This window comes from Lonchura striata, chromosome 1, assembly GCF_046129695.1.
Source record: "Lonchura striata isolate bLonStr1 chromosome 1, bLonStr1.mat, whole genome shotgun sequence".
NCBI classification, from domain to species: Eukaryota; Metazoa; Chordata; class Aves; order Passeriformes; family Estrildidae; genus Lonchura; species Lonchura striata.
The window spans coordinates 47344005-47369513 of record NC_134603.1 but is presented as its reverse complement, the minus strand read 5'-3'; the positions used below and the strand labels follow the sequence as shown (position 1 = coordinate 47369513).

The 25509-nt window shown below is 38.2% G+C and overlaps 1 protein-coding gene across 1 annotated transcript in view; it reads left to right on the top strand.

Moving 5' to 3' along the window:
* The first annotated feature begins 9315 nt into the window (after positions 1-9315).
* RBBP8 (RB binding protein 8, endonuclease) overlaps positions 9316-25509 on the top strand; it is a 34262-nt gene continuing 18068 nt past the window's right edge. The window contains exons 1-6 of the mRNA XM_021551535.3: positions 9316-9406; positions 12309-12529; positions 17634-17676; positions 20009-20104; positions 22167-22279; positions 23808-23883. Of these exons, the coding sequence (XP_021407210.1) occupies positions 12418-12529; positions 17634-17676; positions 20009-20104; positions 22167-22279; positions 23808-23883 (440 nt within the window). The 5' untranslated portion in view covers positions 9316-9406; positions 12309-12417. The remainder of the gene's footprint in view (positions 9407-12308; positions 12530-17633; positions 17677-20008; positions 20105-22166; positions 22280-23807; positions 23884-25509) is intronic.

Here is a 25509-nt window from a genome sequence, read left to right as displayed (position 1 = left end):
TATTCAGACACCCAAATAATGACAGCAATGCCTCTTCTGGTTTCTGCTTTATAACTCTCTTTACAGCAAATACTCACTCTTGTCCATGAAGAAAAAGACTCACTTTTCTCCATGAAGAAAAAGGAAAAGCAGTCCTAAATGTCTGTAGGACACTAAAAAAATAATAACATCTCAAGGATTTTTTCCTCTCAGAAAAAAATAGCAAGATTTTGTATCAGGCTTACTTTCATAGTGAGAATAGTTATAGTTCTCTTGCAATTTACTTATATCCTGCTGTCTCAGACAGGGAAAAGGAGAAACTGTTGTCATCAAAAAATTAGCTGCAACAAGTTCTGAATCTGTTTTTGCTCAGGAAAGCATCAAAAATGCTTTAGATTGCATCCCTTGGCTCACTTGAAGGCATTTTTCTCTAGTTAGCCTCTAGGTCAGAAATTAACTGCTGCTACCTCTCTACCTTTTCCAAGGTTGGACTTGGCCTATTTTTCATTATGCCCTTTATGAACCAACAGTCTCCTGCTGTTACACTACTACACAACTAGTCAAGAGGAAAGAAATATTATCTAGCTGTGATAGGGGGTAGGGGCATATGTGTTATCTGAATTTGCTTGTGAATGTACTGAACAGCTCTTGATAGCTACAGGGAGGTATGTTGTAAACTCTGTAATGAATCCTTGTAGACATGAATGTTTGTGCATACCTTCACTATAAGAACAAGTTGAAGCCTGCGCCATTTATATTGTCTTACTTTTCAGAAATGAACCTCTCTGAGACTCCTCTCCTGAAGATTTTATGTGACCACTGTATAAATTGGTAGAGTTCACAGATAAGCATTATGAGACTTTTCTTGATGGAAGGTAGAGATGACAAAAAACTTATACTTCATTCTCAACTGGAAAAGCATGTAACAGTAGGTTTGATTTTGAAGTGAATTCACCTGTGAAATCCATGTAATGCAAATTATATTTGAAATAAGAGAGAAATAGGTCCTTCAGATAATTATACTGCCTTCTTCACGAGGAAAATGATCTCTCTCATAGAGAACTCAAAGGAAGCCTGATACTACAATATTTATGTCTGTGGTAAGTCTACCCTTAGAACTGCTATGAGTTATGAGGCTGAGAACAAGAGTCAACTGATGTCAAAATATGTGTTGATACATACAATAACTTCTTTGTCTTATACTTTTGCCTTTCACTTATGAAAAATTAATTTTCTGTAACTTGTGGGAATGAATATAGATGCTTAACTTAAAATCTCAGTCCTGACAGCAACTCTGTATAAGAAGCCCTAACTAAGGAAAAGCCCCTGCTGAATCTCTGAGCTGTGTACATGGTGGGTTTTGTTTGGGGGTACAAGAGTCTGGAAAAACAAGCTCCTTTAAGCTCTCAAGTCATAGAAAAAGGTAGTAAACATCCCTTTTCTCCTAAGGCTTTTCAGCCAGTAAAGAGTTCAATGGCAAGTACAATGCTTTTAAAGACACACCATGAGGTTCACTATAAGACTCGAAGTTTAATGATGACTCAGGATGCAGAAAGAAACATTTCAGACCATATCTTTTATAAGACCAGCTGACATAGCTGGAAGTAGACCAGCTTTGAAGCAAGCACACCAGCCCTCCTTAAGTCTAATATATGAGTAGAACCTTTGCCACATTGCACATTTTTACAGCTATTTTGGGTGGTAATTTACTTGTGTTAATCAGTCACACAGTTTATCCAATTATGTGACACTCATGAAACCAAATCATAGGCATACAATGGTACATTCACAATGGATAGGGATTTACAGTTCAAGATTAAGCACTTGTGGAAAGGGCTTTGGTGTCTTTAAAAACTTCTATTTAATATAGCACCAAGACGGGGCATACCCAGAACCCAATGTCTCCATCACACTTGGCAGTGATGCCTGATTATTCAGTAGAGCCTCCTGAATCATCAAAACCACTTCCTGCAGCGGACTCTCTGTAAGTCCCTTATCCAAGTAGTGACCCAGCCCAGCCTTGCTTAGCTGTAGGCAATCATAGCCTAAGGTGGTGTGACTGCAAGCACAAACAGCATACATCTGGCATTTCAGCTCAGTTAGCTGTCTTTTTCAGAAAACAGCCTTCCTTTCAAGGCCTAAGTTGCAGTTTTATAGGAAAGGTTACTTTCCCGTAGTAAAATCATCTGAGTATATTCAAATATCAACTTGTCTTTCATATTCAGGTAAACGGTGAAAACACTGCCTGTGCTACACAGCACTTGTTTGAATTTGGTGGTAACTTCCTGTCCTGATCACAGGTTGTCTAGTAACTATTATTAAAATTGGTAAGAAAAGATTATCTAAAAAATTATAAATATCACTGTAGGATCATTATATGAACAAACACAATTTTCTACAGTTACTCACAGCCTTTGACAACATTCAATACAGCAAACCTTTTCAAGCCCAACTGTTAAAATTTTAGGTGCCTAAACAAAAAAGAAGTAAACATTTAGCAAACTGATTGTATATGTGCCCATGATTACATTTCCAGAAGTGTTAATTACAGCTCTTACTGATTTTTCTCAACATCTCTGACAATCACAGCAGGAGATCTGAAAATTATGGCCTATATTTGTAATTGAATAATAATAATAAAAAAGAGTACTAAGTTTATACAGATGCAGGCTTCTGTTGGGGCATATGCTGATCTCTACCTACAGCCTGAATAACTATGCAATATGCAGGACTGCTGTGCAAGTATTTTTGCCCCACAGCCATGAACAAAAAGCAGTGCAGCTGCCATTGCAGCCCATGTGTTATTGTAGCAGGGCAACTGCTGTAGTTCCTCTCAGTTATGGAAGTATGACCTAAATGTGCCATGTTCTCTGACCTGTTTCACCTTGAAATAGGTTGTGCAGTAATTCAGGGTCAGCTTGTACAGACCTAGGGCTCCACCATAGTCACAAAGTTCATATTTCACGTGCAAGCTCCCAGTATGCGGTTTCTCATGTGGTTACAAAGATATGCTGAATCCTATGCACACAGTAAATATACATTGCACTGGAAATCAATCTGAATTAGTGCATAATTTTGGGGGACTTTAGCTGGTCACTCTAAAGATTTGGTGTTACATTATAATAAGTCTGCACTGTTAGTGTTCTTTAAAAAGGGCATTTTCTTCTCTGTTTCTCTTTGCACTTATGCTGGGCAGACCTCTAGCCCAATTCATTTGCATATAAAATGAAACAGAATTTATAACAATAAGATCTTGCTACACTTAACAAGGATGTATCACTCCCCCACCCCTCGGTAAATTATTTTGCTGGAGGCTACATCATTCTCTCAGAGCAGTATGTTGGGAGTTGACAGAGGCGTGAATAATTCGCGGCGGAGAAGCCTCCCCAGCCGAGCTGAGCTGCAGCATGTTGAGCTGGCCTTTGATGCAGACTGGTTGGGCAGGTTCCTGGGTGCCCCGGGAACCGGTCTGACGGGCCTGTTGTGCCAACAAATTCTGGTATGATTCCATGCTCTCCAGAATGCAGAAACCTGCCCAGCCAGTTAAATGAAAGGCATATTAGGTTATCCATTGCACATTGTATATATCTTAGGTGCAGCAGATCTCCTCTCGGCATTCTCTCGTGTGGTCCACAGTGGCTTCCTCATCTCACTTACACTTGAGGTTTATAGCTGGAGGGGAAGTCAATAGTAAATATTTATCACCCCGACCAAGAACAGAACTTTTCACAATTCAAACAGAAGGGTGAGTTTTGAAAATCTTTCTTTAAAATTAACTTAAGATAACCTTAAGCAAGAAACTTCTCTGACGCTTGAAGTGGTATAGTGGCTATGTCCTTAATGTGTCTGAGTACTGCCAGTCTCTACAGCACTTGTTGACAGGATTTTGGTAATTGTAGCTGTTTGAGCCTTCGGCGTGCAGCTCAACATCATCTGCTCTGCAGAGTACTTACTGCAGAGACAGTTCAATGAACCTAGCACAGCAGTGAGAGATAGAAACTCCACAACCAATGACTTGGTATTTTGAGCAGTTCATTTAAGTATTGCTGATATTGCTTCTCTTTTATACAGCGTTTTTATAATCCCTGTCACACAACAACAGTGTTGTGATAAGGCATAGTGCCATTACAGTAAGATGTGTGGTTACTAATTCTTGCCAGACTAACTTTTTGTAATAGTTAAATTTTATAAAGTGAGGTACTTCAGCCTAGATTTACCTATTTCATGGTGAGATGGGAAACTTTCTTGTCATTCTTACTGCTTTCTTTCTACATATTTATTAGAAATTTAGCTGTTTAGAATGAGTAACAGTGGTGGTAATGGCAATAAAAAACAGTGCTAGTCATAAAGAGTAGGCTGACCTGAAAGTCGTACCTGTATCTGCAGTTTAATCCATTCACAGGTTCTGTGTCAAATAAGAAAAATTAAACAGTGTGAAAACAAAGCTGTGGAATCTGGTAACTGATTAACTACTGGAGCACAGTACTGGCTGAGCTGAATAGAACGGAATGAAGACAGGTTTTGTCATGCCTGTTAGGACAAAATAACTCTTTAACTTAAGTAAATGTGAATCTTCTCAACATCTGTGTAGCTACATTTTTAAAAGCCCTCACATAACTATTTCCGTCTCCTAGGAATTCTTGATTTTGTCTAACTTTAAGCAACACAGTTACCATTCTCTTTTGCAATGGAAAAAAAACCCCATATCAGAATCAGTGGATACAAACCACTAGATACAAAATGTCTATACTGGATTATGTTAGATTTTATGGTAGTCACACAACAAGAAGCTTCAATTATGTTTACTGCCAGCTATTTCCAGGCTGATGCTAAAATTAATATTATTCTTTTGTAGAGTGCCAAGAAAAAGGCCTCCTGGGCTTCTTAAAAAAAATCAATGAATTGAAATAATTTTCTTATTAGCAGCGCTGTAGGTGTGTGTATATTTTTTTCCTCAAAGTGTGGATAAACAGAAAAGAACATAGGAAAATTTGGTAGTCTCACAGAGGCTGATAATATTCATCAGGAAAAAATGTTCAATTTTCTTATATTCTTGGTTGATTCTGCTATCAAATATGTAATGAAACTTACTAAGGGATAAACCATTCTCCAAATAAAATTACAGCTGGCTGAACTGTATAGTTTGCACAAAAACTCTGTGTAGAGCCCCTAAAATGCTACAAGATAGTGTTGATTTCTAAAGCTATAGGATTTTAACACAGAACATATTAAATAGATTTAAAATTCAAACTAAATAAACCACTTTTTCAAAATGCTGCTTGCCATCCCCACTCCAGTTTATGTGTTCAGTTTTATTTGGGTTTTCCTCAGCTGCCTTTTTTTTTTTAGGGGGCTGGATGCACAGGGGCTATTGTTTGGGGATTCTTTTCCTCAAATGGTAAGTATTAATTCCTATATGTTGCTTCTTTTCTGTCCCTGAATTCATGTTGTTCACTACAGTAAAAGGTAGGTGGCATGATTTTTTACACGGATCTGTTAACTTTTACTTCAGCCTTCCAAAGCTGAGATAAATACGTGTAACTACTCAAACTGGTCATGTTACCTTGAGAAACATCAGTATGAGCAAAACATTGTGTTAGCATGCAGCTAACACAAATAGGTGCTGCTGCTTAGAGCCTGAAGACCAGGAACACTGCACTGGGGTCCTGCAACAGCATCCCTCATGTTGCCTTTTTGTTTTTAACCCATCCATCAAGTCTTCCTAAGAGACCTGAGAGTTTGAGTTGAAAAAGCCCTGGCAGTTTCTAACTATAGATGAGGGGCAGTGAAAGCACTTCAAAGAAGAGGGCTCCTTAAAATGAACAGCATTACTGGCATTGGGGAATTTGATCTTGGCTCAGTTTCAAACATGGCTATACAAGCCCTTGAGAAGAATCAAATTCAACTAGTGGGGTGATGGAGTGGCTCCTCCCTATTTTTCCAGAGAAGGCAACCACCTGTGCCAGACAGCAGTGGTGGTGTCTGTTGTCTATGTGCCCTCCCAGCTGTACGAAATCATGCTACTCAGAGCACTTCCAGTTCCTACACTTCCAGTTAAATCTCATTTAGGTAGCAGCTCAACTGTGCCATATACTCATATTTGCTGCATCTGAAGTTGGGCTCCTTTGATGTCCTTATTGGCAATTGAAACATAACTGAAACTAACTGAAAATTGATAGTGCCACCTACTATCATAGGATTAAATTGTTGATACCATCCAGGTCTAAAATGGACTAGGACAAAATAAGATTCCCTTTTTGCAGAATTGCTCATGGATAAGTGTTCTGTCACCTAGTTCAATGGGCCACAGTATGGGTTATTCTGAAATCTGGACACGAGCCATGACACCACAGGAAGTTTCATATCTGTTCAAGCGCAGCAACAGTGAAGCATTTTTCCCACAGTTTTATTGTCTAGGTGTGTGTGTTTACTCTTACGAGGTGAATGAGATGCAGTTCCAGTCAGACTAGTCATCTTAAGACACTCAGTGTGGGAATGTGGAATATCAGACTCTCCAGTAGTTTTCTAGCACATTCAATGACCCAGGAATCTATTCAGTGGTCAACTATGTGATTACAGAGTACATAAAATCAAATAAATGTGGAAGAGAGATAAAATAAAAGTTCAACCGTTAATGTTAATCCCTTTTCACTTACTGTGGAGTAGATAAGGATAGCACTGTAGAAGACAGAGGATTTATATTGCTGTAAAGATCAACATGAGAGAGTATGAAAACAAACAGCTCAGAGTTTATTGGGAAATAAAATGGATGACATAATTATTTGCCAGAGTGCTTCCTATAAATAGTAAGAAAGGTACAGTTTATGGTAAAATATCTGATCAATCAGCCAGAGGACTATTTCATTGTTACTTATCAGATCTGTGTGTAGATTTAAGACATCTGCTTCTCTTAACATGAGGAAATGATTGCTTGCCTACATCACAAACTTTTAGGTTACAGAAGTTTCAAAAGTTGAATGAAAAGCTGCCAACAAGCATTATTTAGAAAGACTGGAGTGTCTATCACAGCCTATTATGGCATGACAGCTTCTTCCAAAACACGTAGGTAATTTTAGTTCCACCATATGTCTACTAATTTGATAATGGATTAAACTTACAATTTGATCTTACAATAAGTAATCTGCTGCTGAGCTCCTGAACAACACATTCATTTTATTTAAGTCAAAAACCAAGTGGTTAACAATGATGAGGAATGAGCAGAAAAGAACAAGATTTTTTCAAAATACTTCAGAATTCATGGTATGTACTTGATGGGAAATCAACAATATTCTCAACAATGGGGAACAATAGATTTGAAGCTTGAATCATGTGTCATCTCCTTTCTGACAGTACTTCAAAATACCTCAAAAATGTTGAAATAGTATTTCAGATCCAGTTTTATTTATGCTGCAGCTCCTTATTTATGATGTTTTCTTGAGACCTGAGTGATCTGAGTAATGTAAAAATAATTAGATGGAACAGCTACTAACAATTATGAAATACCTGAACACTTAACTTTTTAAATATTTCTATTAACGATCTAGAAAGTATATGTTTGCAGCACTGTCCCTTCCAAACTGATTACTATTATGTCTTCTAGTCATGCCACCAAGATGTCTCTGCAAGAATTCCTATACATACCAAAATGGTCCAGTGAAATCATTTAAGGCAGACTAGTAATAGTGAAAAACTGTGTTTTGTTTCTATTTCATCACTAAGAACTACCTAAAATCAAGGGGTTTATCTCATTGCAGACAGTAGGGCTGGTCCCAAATAGGGGAAAAAAATAACATTGAGAAGTAACAAAAAAGTTCAACAGCCTTATATTGTACTAATTATATGTGCCTACTGGTTTGCATACTTACCTAACACAAAAATATGCCTAGGCTGCTCTGTGGTACAGTAAAATGACAAGTCATAGAAACTGTTAAGGTCGAGAGAGTGGGGGGAAGCCCCCCCCTCCCCCCCATACTTCTGTGTGTAAGCCCCAGCAAGCAGATTACAAATCCTGGGGCACAGATAGATTTAACAGCACAGCCTCAAAGGCAAGGCCACTTCTGGAACAGTTGTACACCCTGGTGATCCTCTTGACATCTAAACCAGCAAGAGTTTCTTTCAGGAAGGCTGAGGCAGCATTTGTTTCAATGCAGGCTCCCGCACACCCCCTTGCTTTTCCAGAGTATTCTGTGCCTGCTGTGACACTGAACTGTGGCACCAGCTGTGGCCTGGCTTGTCCCCTTGGCTTTCTTCTGGCAGCTCTCTGTGGTAGCCCCAATTAATGGGCCAGAGAAGAGGACTGAGACAACACCTGGTGACATCGATGAACAAACATGAGCCAGCAGTGCCGTTAGGTGGCCAAGAAGGCTGATGGCATCCTGGCCTGTGTCAGAGAAAGTGTGGCCAGCAGAATCCTGTACCTGGCACTGGTGAGGCTGTCAGGCTTGGGCCCCTCAATTCAGGAAGGACACTGAGGCGCTGGAGTGTGTCCAGAGAAGGGCAGCAAAGCTGGAAAGGATCTGGAGAACAGGTCCCATGAGGAACTGCCGAGGGAGCTGGGGCCGTGCAGCCCTCGGGAGGCTCAGAGGAGGGAGCTGGGGCCGTGCAGCCCTCGGGAGGCTCAGAGGAGGACGCTGGGGCCGTGCAGCCCTCGGGAGGCTCAGAGGAGGACGCTGGGGCCGTGCAGCCCTCGGGAGGCTCAGAGGAGGGAGCTGGGGCCGTGCAGCCCTCGGGAGGCTCAGAGGAGGGAGCTGGGGCCGTGCAGCCCTCGGGAGGCTCAGAGGAGGATGCTGGGGCCGTGCAGCCCTCGGGAGGCTCAGAGGAGGGAGCTGGGGCCGTGCAGCCCTCGGGAGGCTCAGAGGAGGGAGCTGGGGCCGTGCAGCCCTCGGGAGGCTCAGAGGGAGCTGGGGCCGTGCAGCCCGGGAGGCTCAGAGACTTTACCGCTCTCTACAACCATCAGGGAGGAGCGTGCAGCCAAGTGGGGGTCAGCCTTTTCGCCCAGGCAACAAGTGACAGGACAAAAAGAAGCGGCCTCAGGTTGCTCCAGAGGCGGTTTAGGTTGGACGTTAGGAAGTTTCTTCACAGAAAGGGTGAGTAGACATTGGAATGGAGTGCCCAGGGAGGTGGTAGAGTCACCCTCGCTGGCGGTGCTAAGGAAAGACTGGACGTAGCACTTAGGCTGGACTCGATGGCCACTGTTGTGTTCCACCCAGCGAGTCCCGTGACGCTGTGACTGTCACCCCCGCACCCGAACCCCCCGCGACCGCCCGGCGCGGGGGCTCGGACCCTCACGCTCCCCTCTCTCGCGAGAGCAGCGCGGAAGCCTCGCGAGAGCGGCCCGCGGCCCCGCCTCGCCGGGCAGGCCAGGCGCTCGCTGCGGCTTTTCCTTTTTTCCCGCCGCTGGCGCGAGGAGCCGGCGGGAGCCAACCAGGTAACGGCGCGCGCTCTCCTCATCCCGCGCCGGGGAGAGACCGCGAGCGCCGCCCCCGCCCCGCCCCGCCCCGGGACGGCCCCGCCGCGGCCCCTCCGGCCCCGGTCCCCGCCGGGGGCTCCTCAGGCGCTGCCCGCCTGCCCGAGGGAGCCCCGTTCTCTCCGTCTGGCAGGCTCCCGCCGCTCGGGAGAAGCGGCGTGTGGGACATGCCATACCGCTCCTCCGGCGTCCCGGCTGCGGGGTGTGACCCGAGCCTGGCGGGAAGCTCCCAGGTGTTGGTCATGGCAGGATTTCCCAGAGCATCCCGGCGTGTCTCTCGAGTGAGTTTTCTGTGCGGTGTTCGTGCAAGAGGGGAAAGAGAACGAAGCCCACCGCCGGGAAGTGCAGGAGAGTTGCGTTTGTAGGAGCAGCCGGTGGGGACCACGGCGCCGTGTGCTCCCCGGAGTCCCGGAGGGGCGGTGCGTCCCCGGCCGAAAGGCATCAACGCCGATAAGCAGCCTCGGCGCGTTCATCCGTGCTGACGGACTCCCGCAGGCAATCGTTGATGAAGCCCTGGAAAGCCTGACCGTGCCGGCGGGAGTTGATTTGTGGAAGCAGAGGGAAATGGACGCGTTTAGGTGGTTCTGTGAAAGCGGCAGTCGGCAGGATAGCAGCAAAGCAGGACATCCGGGAGAGGGGCTGGCGCTGTGCTTCCACCCCAAGCAGCTTCCAGTTCTGTCCCTGCCTGCAAGTGTCCGTACATCCAGCCCTGCTGTTTTTTCCCCTAAGGACTGGAAAGCAGTTTCTTGGGGCTGGAGACTAAGCCATCATTTTTACACTTGTGCAGCTGCCCAGGCCTGTCAAAGGCTCGACTTGAGCGCTTCTTGCGAGCCCGGTGTTTTAAGAGATGTTGAACACCTGTAGGGAGCAATGTATCATTTTGGTATCTTGAAGCTTGGGAAAATGCTTTGCTCATTTTTTACTATTTGTAGTCGGTTGATGTCCGAATAATTTGCAGAAACTCTGAGCGGGTTTTGTGCATTTTTTTTATTGCAGTCATCTTAGGGAAAAAAATCCAAAAAAACCACTACAGACACCATTTACTGTCTAGACTCAGGTGACTTTTTCATGGAAATGAGTCATCTGACATACTTAAATCTCAAACAGTAAGTGAAACAAGCATGTGGTTTTCACTGCCCTAGTGCTTGACAGAAAAAAAGCTTGATCCTGAAACATCTGTTGAAGGTGCAAAGCAAGAGTTTAAATGCCATTCCTAATGTCACTAGGCAGTTGGTTCCACAAAGAAGTGTTGTAAGATGGTTTAATGTGGCTGCACACAAAGTGGAGCATTTCAGCTGCAAAGATGCAAGCAAATCACTGTCCAGCTTATGTTGAAAACGTGTAAGCATTGCTAATTTCAAAGGGTAATTTTATTTTCTACTAAGGAGTTCTCTGAACATTTGCTAACATGAAGCCATATCCTGAATTTGCTAAGGACAGAGCAGGTTAAAGCAAATGTGGAGCTGCTGGCTGCATTATTGTAAGATTTAAATATCCTTATACTATAGAAAACATACAGTTCAAGTGTTTCTGTTGAGAATATTGTTTTGTTCCATTGTAAAGACAGCCAGACTGAACAAAAGTTACTTAAAAGCGTGCACAGAGGAGTGAGACAGGAGAGTGGAACTGAAGCCTCCAGGCCCTACACTTGATCACTGACCAGTGGACTGAACAATTTATTGTGGTGAATCTGGGAGACCAGCTAAACCAGTAGCTGCATTTAGATACTCTTAAGTTGTTTAAAGGCTTTCAAGATGGGAAACGCAGCTTCTTGACTAGTCACAGACCATGTATCATCTGAACTTGTACCTCAAAAATTTTAGAGCAAATTGTTCCTTCCATTTGGCAGTATAGGCATGATGGTTTGCTTGCTCAAGTTGCTAATTTAGGAATAGTATGAAATACCTAGCTTTTTTTTTTTTCTTACTGCATTTTATATTACAATATCATAGAGATAGATATGTCCACCTGGTAATGAACAGTCCCTGTTCAGAAGTGTTTGTTTAAAATTGACTGCATAAAAATGAGGAATATCCATTTTCACACAGAGGGAACTGAAGGACAGAGATTACAGAAGTATTACAATATTGGACACCAGTAGTGTCCAGTAGAATTGAGTATTGGACACCAGTAGTGTCAGTAGAATTGAATCTTGCCTTGGCTCAGAACCAGATCTGAGTACCGTGCTTCCTCTGTAGTTGGCCTGAGGGCATCATCCCTGTAAAAAACCCTTCAAAACAACTGAGAATTATGGGTAAGATTATCCTAAATTTTGTAGGCAGTCACGCTTCTAAGAGCTATATGACTTTGATTGTTCTTCTCAAATATTGTTTTGGAGATTTATAGATTTTTGTGATTACTCTCCATTTTTTTTTTCATCAGGGAATTGGAATAATTTTAATATAGAATTATGAACACTTCAAGGGGATGTGAGTTTTTCTTTGCAAAAGGATGTAATTTGAATTTGAATCCAAATTTATGTAAACGATGTATATAGACAAATCCATCTCTGATAAAACTTTTGACAAATGCTTTTGCTGACAGCCAGATTTTGGCACTATGGCTTACTTTTGGAAAACAGGAATTCGGTATAATTCTATCTTTATATAAGAAAAAAATAAAGACTCTTAAGTGGTTTAATCTAATTTTAGGTTGATAACTTTTTAAGGGGAAGAAAATTCTGTTAGTTTGTAATTATCTGCGGCAAAATACTTAGCAGTGTCCAAGCTTTCAGGGTGGTTGTCAGTGTGAAAGTATATAAATATGTATCCTCAACAAGGATAGACAGTAAACTTTGTATTTCATCCATGGCTACAAGTGGTGCTCTGATAAATTCAAATGTGTTATCATTCTGTTGTTACAGACATACGCCCCTCTTCAGAAACAGTTTCATAACTATGTAATTTAAAATATAAAATTTGAGAGAGAGCCAGTTCTGTAAGTTAAAGAAGCTGGGAGCAGAATAAAGCAAGATGAATGCATCTGGAGGAAGCTGTGGGAGCCCTAGTTCTGCAGAACCTACAGGAGATTTCTTCAAAGAACTGTGGTCCAAACTGAAAGAATGTCACGATAAAGAAGTACAAGGTAAGTCACTGAAGGTTGGGTTTGTCAGGCTAAAGTTGGTGTTTGTCAGTTACCACAGGAAAACTTTGAACCAAAATACTCTCCATGGAGCTAAATAGATTTTTAATGTTTTCAGTTGTGCAGAAAATTAGACCTGATGATTACAAATGATCCTTAGAGATTGACTACCTGAGCTTGGCTTAACAGGAATAAACTATCATCACATATAAATTATTTGCTAGGTCAGTGAAGAAAAAGTAACACAATGTTACTTTGTGTAACATTGCTTATGTTACACAAACATGTAGTCTCTGCTTGCCTACAAAATATTTATGTGTTACTTTACCTTTGCTTGATTATGATTCAAATTTCCAAACCATGTTATTCAATGGATTTTTTTCTTTTGCTTTTGGCTTTAGTTGCTTCAGATGCATTAACATTATTTGCATTGTTTATTTTCCCTAACTTGTGCAAAATCACACTACAGATTAATGTTACTGAAATGAAAATTATTTCTTCAGATTTTAGTGTTCTATATTTTCTCAGCAAAAATTGTAATGGTTTTATAATACAATTATTCTTACATTATGTGACTTGTAATAATAATTTTACTACAGATTGAACAGACACAGCCATTCTTCAGTAATTCAGAAAAGATGAATTATTACATTGTATGTAGTGTTACTATAATATTGTTTTACAAGGAGTATTCATAAGGGTTTTTTGCTAAAAACATTAAATAAGTTAACATTTTGTTCTGCTAATCTAAAGTTACATGATCCATTCTTTTTGGATGGAATTAAAACAGTATTAGATTGTGTCTTCTACGAAGTTTTTCCTTATGTATGAAATAGTACTTATATTAGACTGGAATAAAAATGGGTGTGTTTTTGTGATTTAAGAGCTGTAGTTATGCAAGTGGATCTTTACCCAGAACTTTTCAGTGACCTTGGTTGTTTCTACCAGTCTCAAATTTCAGTTCTGTCCATTTTGGTCCAGTTAGACCATCAGTTCTCAGTTTCAAAAACTCTTGGAGATTGTTTTATAATTAATAGATGTTACATGCCTCCTACTGAAAGACTTGATTCAAGAATTTGCAGCACTAGGCTGTGATACTTTGTTGTTGATTATTAAAAAAAAAAACAGACCAAACTAACAACCAAAAAGCATGTACCAATATGGCAACTGTAAGGAAAACTGTAGCCGACAGTAGGATTTCTTGATATTAACATATGGACTACAATTTTATATTGTGTTCCAAAACACATAAAACTAACTTTTTTAATAATTATTTTTTAAATTATTGATGGTTCTTTTTGGTGTGGGTGTGATGTCAACCACAGATAAATGCGGAAGTACTGACAGAATGGGATCTGGCAATCTATGGCGTGTCTGAACAACAAATGCTTAACAAACAGAAAGCTCTGATGTAGAGACTTGTGTTAAGTGACCCTTTCTCTAGTTTCTTGGGGTGTGCAGCACGTGATTTTCAAGTTTGGGTTTTCTTTATGCAAGCAAGATACTCTTTAGAATGCATGCAGGGTGTGGCCAGGTAATTTTGCCACCAGGCAGTCTTTTTCATGCCTAGCCCTCTGTCAGTATGTCCCACACTGTGTTAGGTAAAATTAGGTCTTCCATGATAACATCAAAGACATGCCTGAAGGATAGTTAATTTTTTCAGAAGGTGGGGATCCTCTTATAGAAAATGGTACTGGAAGATATTTTAAAAACATCAAACACAGACTTGCCTAGACTTTGCTTGTTTCTGAAGTCTATAAATAAGAATTAAAATTGACTCATGAGTTTCCAATCTGAATGTCAGCAAAAATTATTTTAAAGGTGGTAGAAGGTGGATTAAGGGAAAGCTAGTAGTTGTTGAAAAAGCTTTTTGCATGTACAATCTGAAATGGTCAAATTCTTATTTAAAATCCATGAAAAGTAGAATTTATGACACATGAACTTGACATGGTCAGACATGTTATGCAAGGTATATCTATAGAATGTAGACTGAAGAATACTTTAAGCTCAGGCAGTTTGAAAGGGATTTTATTGAATTTTGATATTTCTGTATTGTAAAAGGGTGTGTTTTTTCACTGTTATGTAAAGAAATCCAGCTTATTGTTCTTTCAAACTGATCACTGCCAAAAATATCCAAATTTTGGCCTTCCTCAGCCAAAATAGCTATTATTTAACTTAAATTCATTATGAAACAATGGGCAGGACACCTACATCCCATTTTCCAAAGATGTTGGGTATGGTGAATTTCAATTGACTTTTCATGGAGTTCAGAAGTGCTCAACAACTCAGAATAATGGTCATTAAAACTCTTTGCTTTTATTTCCTATGTGTGGGATACTTCCATAGTGCCCAGAAGATTCAAAGGAATTTAATAATGCTTTTTGTAAACTGATCTATTTCTACAGGTGGTAATTCTTACCTCTTGCTTGAAATAATTACATAGATGCTTGCTACACGTGGATCGAGATGGTTTCTGAGGATTAATTTAAATCTAAAACTCTAAAAATATCTATCAGCATAGAGATGTGAGCAGTGTTTTATGTACAAGAATGGTCTATTTTTTTTAGTTATTGCTTACCTCTGAAAAGCAAATTATATCAACGGACAAAAAACTAGTCATAGCATGAGAGAATCTTGTGAGGAAAGCAATCTCATTGATAGATTGCTGTAGGAAAGGAAATGGCTGGAATTTCTTCAAAAGTAAATAATTATAGAAAACAGAGCTGGAAGGGATTTTAAAAGGTCATCTAGTCCATCTCTGTACCCTTGAGGTAGGATTATGTCTGCGTCATTGCTGATAGTAGCTAGTCCAACTTGTTTCAAGAAATTGTCAGTGATAAAGATTCTGTGGTCTTGCCAGGCACTGTCAACTTTAGGAAGTGCATTTTATGCTTTTGAAAATTCATCAGAACAGAAATTATCATAGCCTTTAATTGAAATATTCCAGCTATATAGTCTAATCAAATAGCAAGCTTCATAAAATAGTGTTTCATTAATCTGCCTAATGATAGTTTAAATAAGGTGTCTATTGCTTTAATAGGTGTAGAGTGTCATTTACTAATGCACTTACAAGCTTTAGGTAAGTAGATTTATATAGTCTACAGCTTGTCTATTTCATAAAAATATTGTGGAAAAGATAAAATTGAATTGGGAAGGGACATAGTGTAATTCCACAGAATTTTATGTGCTCCCTATGTCAAATAAGGAAACTTGAAAAAGCAAAGCTCCCTAAATGAACATACTTAAAAACTCAATGCTCTGGAACAGCAAAAGGAAGAAACTACAGCAGATGTAGTAATTCAGTGCTCTTGGATAAATCAAACAGGCTGGTTTTCTGCCTTCTCATTGTAGTCATTTGAACTAAGAAAAATGCAATCTTTAAGTAACTAGTTTAGTTCCTCCTGAATTCAGGTGAGAGGGGAGATAGTGTTACTTGTAGCACAGTACCGGGCCTTTTGAGCCCAGCCTCTTCAATTGGTTGCTCAGGTTGCCAAAGTTACAATCCTAAATACTTGCTGAACAGACTACCTGTTCATACAGGAGATGCATTGTTGTGCAGCCTCATTCCTTCCGATGGGCGTGGAGTAGCTTTAAAGCAAGCTTTATAGGGGTTCTAATTGCAGATGCCTAATTGACTTGATGAATAGCAACTACTTAAAAAAATAAACCCTCTTTCTGTGCTGATCTGCATGATAGAACATAACGTCTCACAGGTGCTGAACACTTAGAGATAAAAGAAATCTTGCTATATTTCCTAAGAATTTTTTTTAAGTAGTCTGTCTGCATTTTTACCTCATTGTCTCACTGGCATCTTGTAGCAAGTATGGGTTCACTGAGTCTGTGGCTGGCTTGACATTTTAAGTAGCCTGAGGAGTGAACCTTCTCAAGCAATGAGTTTTTCCCTTACAGCTGGTCCTAGTTGAATGTGCTAGTGGAGAAAAAATAGTCTGTTAAGTACTTTAGCCTACGTTTTCAATAGTAAGATGTAGTATCAATTATGTATTTAGGCTTAAATTCAAAATAGTCTGAAGATTTCTTACAAGTGTTCTGGTTTTATAAGTTTATCCTGCTATCCTAAATACATAATGCTTTTGCAAGAGAGCTTACAAGACACTTAATGTTCAACCTGATGTTGATAGCAAACTTTCATAGTTAGAAGAAAATAACTGTGCTAGGAAATATTATTTTCTGATGTGTTATGAAAATTACTCTTGGATTTCTGTTTAAGAAACTGCTCTATCATTGGGATGTGATTATTTCTGTTTATTTGGAAGAGGAATGGCCAGCTTATGTGCGGGTAATATATCATAAATTTCCATTCCACTGTGTCCTGCTTGTTAAATTGTTTTGTGCATAAATATCTTCTTGTCTCTGTGCACATACAAGTGCACCCAAGACCTTGCAAGCAAGATTGGCTGGACAGTGTTCTGTCCTCTGGGCTGTCAGCTGGCCACTCCTGCTGACATCAGTTATATTTGAAAACCTTTTCCCTTCTGCTCAGAATACATAGTTAGGAGTATGGAACTCTTAGGGGGAAGAAAGGCCACAGATGAAATATCATTCATCAGTTCTCCTTCAGATATTCCAAAGAAGCTTTGACTGAGAGTCTGGTAGCACATCTCCAAAGAAGGATGTTGTCCTGTGCTTTAAAGCCTTGAATCACATATTTTTAATGTTTCCTTTATGAATATACACTGTAAAACATTTCTCAGTTCAGTGATTGGATGCTTCATTTCCAGTGTAGTATTATGAATTTATGTGCACACAGAACATATTTTATGCTACTTATGTGGGTGTAGTCATTGAAAATATATTGACAGTTCTGGCTATATGTGGTTATTTCACAAAGGTGTTTGTTTACTTGTGTAAGTGGAAATCTGTGTGTTTGTTTAAGAAGTCTTTATTTCCTGGAGATCACAATGACTATATTTGTTTCCAAGGTCCTGTACAGCACACTCAAAAAGTCTAGAAGGAACCTTTTTCTCTCCACATCAGTGACATTTTTTGTTTGCAGATAACAGTGGCAAATGGCGAGTTAATTTATTGTCTCACTCATTTTTTAAAATCAGAATTCTATAACATGTAATTTCCTCTTTCCACTTTTCAGGCTTACAGCTGAAAATATCTAAGTTGAAAAAGGAAAGATGCTTGTAAGTACTCATCCTAATGATCTAATTTATTAAAGGAGAGTCAGAGACCCATTAATAAGCTGCAATTCTTGTAAGATCAATTAAGGTTTCATGGATTCTTCCTTTAGATGTGTAAAAAACTCTGCTTACTTTAATAATTCAGCTAAAGTTGTCTGAAGATGTACAGAACTCTTTACAGGGTGTGTTATTTCTTAAGTATAATTTATAAATTAAGTTGTTGCTCATTTTAATTCTGAAATTATGAAATTATCTCTTGCTTTTATATTAGCCTGGTGTATTGTAAGTTGCTTCCATGTTCTGGAAGCTTAAATTGATCAGTCAGTTTTCTAGATGAGAAATAGTATTAGTGCTGTGACTGAGCAAATACCAAATAGGTTAGTCATTGTTTGTTGGAATCTTTCTACAACTGCCACATTGTGGATACAGTACTGTTACATAGGAGGTCTTGTTCTCCTTGCTGCATCTGAATACCTGGGGTTTAGTATTTCAAACTTGGTAATCAGCTGACAATGAGCACCTTATTTTGTATCCCACTCCAGCATTGGAGCTAATGACTTGTAAACCCTGGGTCAGAGACCGGCCATTATGCAGTGCCTTCATAGCCAAAGACGTCTGTCATGTTTATCAGGTGCGCTGGAATTTTAAGGAAAGAAAACCCAACCAAGAGCCTAGCTCCTGTCGTTTTACTTCTTCATGGGGCATTTTTCAGGGATTAGGTTCATTAATTTCAGGGATTATTGTTCATTAATATCTTATTTATTGCAAATGACTTAATGCCATAGAATGACTTAGAATTGACTAGAAGCAATTCTTAAATTTGCTATTTTAAGCCTCCTGTGAGTGTCATAATCAAAAAAAAGGGGGGATTTTTTTGTTGTTTTAGTTTTTTGTTGGAGGCATTTTTTAATGTCCTAAACATCAGGAAAATACAGCCTGCTTTTGTCAGACTTCAAATTTTGCCATGGCCTGTCTGTACTTGGTTAGTGAACTGAGGTAACAGAATTTTAACATTCTGTGCTTCCCAAGTAAAAGTACAAGCCTTAAACAGTCCCTCGTGCTGCTTGCATTATAGGTTGAATATGCCGTTGGAATGGCCTATGTGGGTCTGCATGATAGTACAGAAAAATAAAGCATCTGTACTTAAATTTAAAGATTAACTAAATATGCTTCTGATTGTACACTGTAGAAGCTTCCAGCTGTCCCACTCACTTTATGACCTATGGTTGCTAGTTTCTTTAACTACTGTAATGCCTGCAACATGAAAATGTGGTTGGCTAAACCACATTTAAGGGATAGTGCCAAATTAAAAGTTTGTGTAAAAGAATTGTATCAAGTTAGTAAATATGCTATATTTTTTGGTGTGTGTGTGCTTAACAGCTTTTCATGAGTCAATTTCTTGACTTCCACAAATAATTCATCTCAGGCACACTGAAAACAACTGCTTTCGTGGATATATACAAAGGATTCTATGGTAGAAAGAAGAACTGGGAATTTCTCAGAAGTTAGTCGTTGTCATGTTACACAGATTTAGGCACTTAGCTTTTATTGAACATTAATTTCCCTGTAGAAAATAATTGTGTGCTTGTCACTCATACCATATTTGCATCTTGAAGAGATGTTGTGATCTGATAGTAACATTGAAAGGGAGATAAAACGGAGATGTTAACATTACTGCTTTTCCTTAGCTCTTTTAAGGAGAAAATGTTCTTTGTTAATTAATTAGTTCTGTTTTTTAGAGAAGGTATTTTCCACAAGATCAACTGCTTCTGAGGGGTTTATTTTGTCTTTATTCATACTGGGAATGGGAATACATGCTCTGTAGAGAATTTCTTCTTGAGGAAGTAAACCTCTAATGGATCTAAAGACTTTCAGAGATTTCAAAACCTAATGTGGTTTGCCATGCTGTAGAATTTACTCATTGATACGACAAGACCAAAATGACCTGATTGTGAAAGCTCCTATTAGATTCCCAACAGCTCCACAACACAGTAAATTGTAAGACAAATGTTTGAGCTCGTTCTGTAAACTTGTTGCTCGGACATTGTTATCTTTTATGTGTTGACTGTCATTAATTCTACTTTTTACCTGAACAAAAATCAGACATAACAGATCACCTGTATTATTAATTAAAAACTAGCTGCATCTTTCCTCTGTCACTTGTAAATTATTATTAATCAGAAACATTAGCTTTTCTTATCTTCAGCATAGTATTTGTGCTGACAATAATCGCGTTTCCCAAGGATATGAAAGAAACATTCCAGAGAAAATTCTCTGGTGAAAAAATTTCTGCAATTTAAAGCTAGAACAAATTTTTTCCTCTTTTTATTTTCAGGGATGCAGAGAGGCTTGAAGAGTTCTATACCAAAAACCAACAGCTCAGAGAACAGCAAAAAGCACTTCATGACACTATCAAGGTTTTAGAAGACAGGTGAAGTAGTGTCTTCTGGCTTTTGAATTTGCTGAATTTTGCTCTTGCAGAGTAGCTCTGGGTACTTTACAAATTGAGTTTATTGTGTTTTGGTGTGGGATTACTGATTTTTTTTTTAGTAAGCCAGTCCTTTTCTAATGCAATATAAACAGTGTGTTATAGAGAAATGTGTAGAATTTACGTTTTTCTGACTGAAGAACAATCAAAAAATATATAACATATATATTTATCTCATCTATCTAATTAAACATAAAATCAATACTGAATATAAAGAAATAACAATTTCTATTGTATTGTTATTTTTAAAGTGTTTAACTTGTTTAGTTCAGTTTCAATAGAAGTTAGAATAGAACAACTGGGGAGGCAAACAGACATTTTAAGGTTTGTTCTTTTGTATCCATCTTTGTACAGTTAAATTTTATATTGATCGAGATGTAATACAAGTACAAAACCCCGAGGCTATAATATGTTGTGAAACTAATGAGATAACTCACTAGGAAATGCTTCAGATTTGAGGGGATCTTTTTTACCAATTGCCTGTTTTACCTAAATTTGATCACAAGTTCCATCTGTTACCTTTTTTTGGACTGAGGTGCTCTCCTCATCTTTTGATCTATTCTGCCTTTTCGTTATTTGTTCCTGTTTAATCTGGTACAGCAAAGCAAAACTAATAGACATGAAATTACAGTGCATTTTTCCTTCTTTAAAAACTACCTGTTTTGGAAAGTATATGTTAAATTTGCTGTTAATAGGTTCTCAGAAGCTTTCTGGGAACAGGAGATCATTACATAGTAAATAGTTTTCCACTATTCCTGTGTTATCTCAAATTTTAAAGCTGTGATACTCTTACTTTCAACTCCATTTCTCTGTGAAAAGCATTAGGGATAAGCTTGTAGCCATGCAGCTAATAAACCTTTATACTATGTAAGTAGAGAGGCATTCATGGTGTGGATGACTTTTCTAATCTCGTAGCAGATGAATTACTCATTGTGAAAAACGAAAGAAGTATTTCGACTGATTTGATACAAGGAGATTGTAATACTGTGTTTGTTGTACATTCAGATAAGCTAGTATGGAGAGGCATTTCAGTATTTTACTCCTGCCATAATTCCACAATATTAAAACACCAATAAACCAGTATGGTTTTTACTTCCAATATTCAGCTGTGAAATTGGAAATGTACTTGGGGTTTGTTTGTTTACTTGGGGTTTTACAAGTTTGTTTACTTGGGTTTTTTAATACTTGATGTAGTAGCAGCAGTAGTGCAGAACTTTTATCAAACTGGTTTCTTATTTAGAAGGCAAAAGAGAATCTGGTTTTCACTTTGGTAATACTGTTAGCTTTTTGCTGTGTACAAGAAATAAATACATTCTGTTTATCACCTATAAAATGAACACATATTTCATTGCATGCATGAATGTGTCAGGTAAGATGGAGTAATTCTAACCAGTACTTTTCTGATCACGGATGTGTTTTAAACAGCTAATCTAAACTATTAGAGACAGTGAAGTCAATGCCTCTCATGAACTTTTTGATCCACTTTAAATTATTGGTGCTTAGATAAAGGTTTCACATTTGCTTGGTAGTTGCTACAGAGTGAAATTACTATTTGTCCTTTTTATTTGGTTATTTTGCTTAATGACAGTACACATCCTTCTTAAATGAGGTAGTAATTCTATTTACTGAAGTGATTTGCTTATATGTATTTTCTTGAATGGTGATTTATATCCAACAGTACTTTTAGTAGGATGCCTTACAAAGGATTTCAGTGGCAAAGTGTGGCATGCTCCATTTTATTATATAAAGTAATGCATGCTGCTTTAGAAGTATCCAGTATCTACAATAATTTATGCAAATATTAGAGCATATAGTATTAGATTATTCAGAAATCTCAAAACATTGCTATGTGAACATATAAAACCACAGTACTTAGCGCTGTTCTGCATAGCTGTCAGGAGTTTTCTGGTTTTCACTGTTCAAAAGGTCTGTTAAACATTGGTATCTGCTTTATGCATGGCAATATTTTTTTAACAGAGACCTTTTTCTCTTCATTTTATTGTAGATTGAGAGCCGGGTTATGTGATCGCTGTGCTGTAACTGAAGAACATATGAGAAAGAAGCAGCAAGAGTTTGAAAATATCCGGCAGCAGAATCTCAAACTTATAACTGAGCTTAGTGAGTTTTATCCCCAAGCCTGAAGACAAAAAAAGCTATTTTGTAAACCAGTTCTCCAGTAATTCCTGTAACTTGATATAATTTATATGTGGTGTATCTAGTAAGCCAAAAAAGTTCAGTCAGGGGATACTTAACTGTACAGTCTGAAAATATGTAACATACCAGTGACTAGTCATTTGACCCACCTTCTTAGATTGAAGTGCTGATACTGAAAGTGAACTGATGTGGAAAATCTTACACTGTAAAGTGGCTACTTTAGATAAAATGTGACTGCTTCTGTTTATTCCTACAGCTAGAATGATTGCCAGCTTTCCTAAGAAAATCCTGACTTCAAAAGGAACTGGTGATTGCAAAGTATCAAGTTCAGACATAAGTTGGTCCAGCTTGTGTCCTGTAGTTAGTCTAGGACTTTAACTGCAATAAACCCATAACTGTCACATAACCAACTGAGGCCACAAAAAATAGCTTTATACCAGACAGCTTGTAGCCAGCTCATTTTGAAATCAAGAAATAGAATGAGTGACACAAATTACACTGTTTGTTTCAGGTAATACACAAGCAGGACACGAATATGTTCATAAAGAGCATTTGGAAAGATTGGTTGTATAAAGCATACAGGACAGAATTTTAAAATGTTAATGGTATCTTTACCATTAATTATTTTGTATCATTTAGTTGTCTTGCTTTGTCAAGAACAAGCAGACATTAAGTGAGATTTAGAATACAGGAAATGCCAGACAAAAAATAGCCTTTTGATGCTTAATTAAATTATGGAAATATGAGGTTCTGTGCTAATACAAAACACATCAGCATTTCAAGGACTTCTAATATTGGGCATGTACATAAAATTATTCTGAGTTGTGAGTTTAATGATGAACAGCAAACGGGGTAGAGCCAATCTCTAAATACAGCTCTAAATCCAAGGTGACACCTATTAGGTACAAATCTTGAACTGACACACAGCAGTAGGCTCCCATGGGTTTGGGCTGAGATCTGTATAACAATGAAAAAGATAATTTGATGAATCTAAAGGCAAAATAGACAACAACAAAATATAAACAAGAACATAAAAACTAAAGTGAAAGAAGAGTTGGAACTATCACTACATTAGTTTGAGGCAGCATGGAAGAAAGGCTTAATGGTTGCTTCGGTGGCTAAAACCAAATTCAAATTGCATTATATTTCATAGGTTATCCTTAGAATAAGGAAGCAATTTTGTCCATGGAGACAAGTGAGCAATTCACTCATCTTTGCAACACAGTCTCACTTATGCGTACATGGACAAAAGTAATTAATGGTTGTGTAGAACTAATATTGTGATACAGTAATTGTGTCACCTCTGCCTTTTCTAACATGTCATTTTACTACTTTTTAAATTATTAGCTTGAAACTTAATTTTTGTAAACTATAGAGAAGGTGTATGGTATTACATTTAATAATTTGCTATGATTCCTTCAAAGACCTGACAAGATTATCATGTTAACAGGTGTGCATTGATTTTTTTAATACTTTTTTCTATAAATTTCAGTGAATGAAAAAAACAACTTACAGGATGAGAATAAAAAGTTAACTGAACAGTTCCAGCAATTACAGAAGGAGCTAGAGTAAGTTTTGGGTTGTTTGGGATAGTCCCCCATTCCTCAGTAGAAATGTCTGGGAATATAAATATCAGCTTTTAAGTCTTTAAATCTTGTTTCCTCTTTCTGATAAACAGACTGTGAAAAGATAGCCTACTGCCACTATAACAGCATAAGCCCCATTGCCTTTTATTGTGCAGATACTTATTTTCTTTTAGCTGTGTGCATCTTGTTTTAACTGGGAAAAGTGAATTTATCATAGAAATTTTGCTTGAATTTTGATCACAGTATATAGCAAAACCTTACATCTCATGCTTTTATTCCTTGGTTGCCTCTTTACCTTTTGTTCCCTCCTAGTCTGAGATTTCAGAAAAGTAGTTACTTAGATAGTCAAAAAGTCCCAGGATCTTGCAATGCATTTTTTAAATAAATTTAATATAATTTTGCAATTTTAAAAGAATAATACTATAGTAAATTTTGAAAACAAGGCATAGAAATAGTGAGCTACAAATTGACTGTGAAGTTTTAATCTTTTGTAGTAAGAATGTACCATCTAATGTTGTGGTTAATATGTGAATGTGGTGTACTGTGCAAGGCAGAGGTAGTGTTCCTTTCTTGTTGTGGTCTAACATCATCTGAAACTAATCTCACTTTCCCCTATCTGTGACTAAGTTGTATACATGCCTGGGAGAAATGGGACAGGACGCATGGACTTGGTACAGAAGGTTTTTTATGCATGTGGTTTATTTCTTGTCTCTGTCAGAATTCAACTTCAGTAGGGAGTGAAACAACTACAATTCAGAATGGCTGTAGTCCTGTTCCTTTGTATTTCTTGCTTTATCTCCCATCTTTGTACCTTCATTGTCCTTTCTTTATTCTATATGCGTTTAATCTTCTCAGGGTTATATACTTCATGACCTCAGCTTCCAGTAAAAATCTCTGGCCAATGCAGGAAAGCTGACAATGACCAATGTAACAATATGTTATTTGCTCTGCATGTTAAGTGATCATTCAGATAAGTGCAGAGTTGTGTGAATAAACAGTAATTTACAAGGATGATACTGGTGTTTTAATACAGTCACTGCATTTGGTTGTTTTGTTTGAGCTATAGTCGTGGTACTTTATTTAGAATTAGCAACTTCGATTGATGTAGTATCACACTGTAGGTGCAAAGTAGCAGATTGTTTCTACTGCATTATACAAAATCAGATTTATGCAGTCTTCTGAATTTTGTAACCAAGTTAAAATATTAATAATAAAAATCTGAGAATTCTACATGCAAGCAAAATCAGTGAAAGTGTAGAAGAATTGTATTATCTGATCCTTTATGACATTGAGATTTCATTATGCATAGATGGGAACAGCTAGGAAATTTCTGCAAAAACCTCTTCTGGGTTTCAGTTAAATCCATGATTCAGAAATTATTTATTACATAGTTATGATGTACATTATGTATGGCAACTGCTTCATTTGATGTTTTTTCCCTGTGATGGTATGTAGAAACTACCTCTTGGTTTATATAGAACTAAGGTGCAGAAAAATGTATTTTTAGTAGGGTCATTTGTCAAACAAGGCCATATGTGCCAGTAAATTTAAAGAGAACTCTAACAACTAATTTAAATTTGCAAAGTAAAATGATTAATATATTGCTCT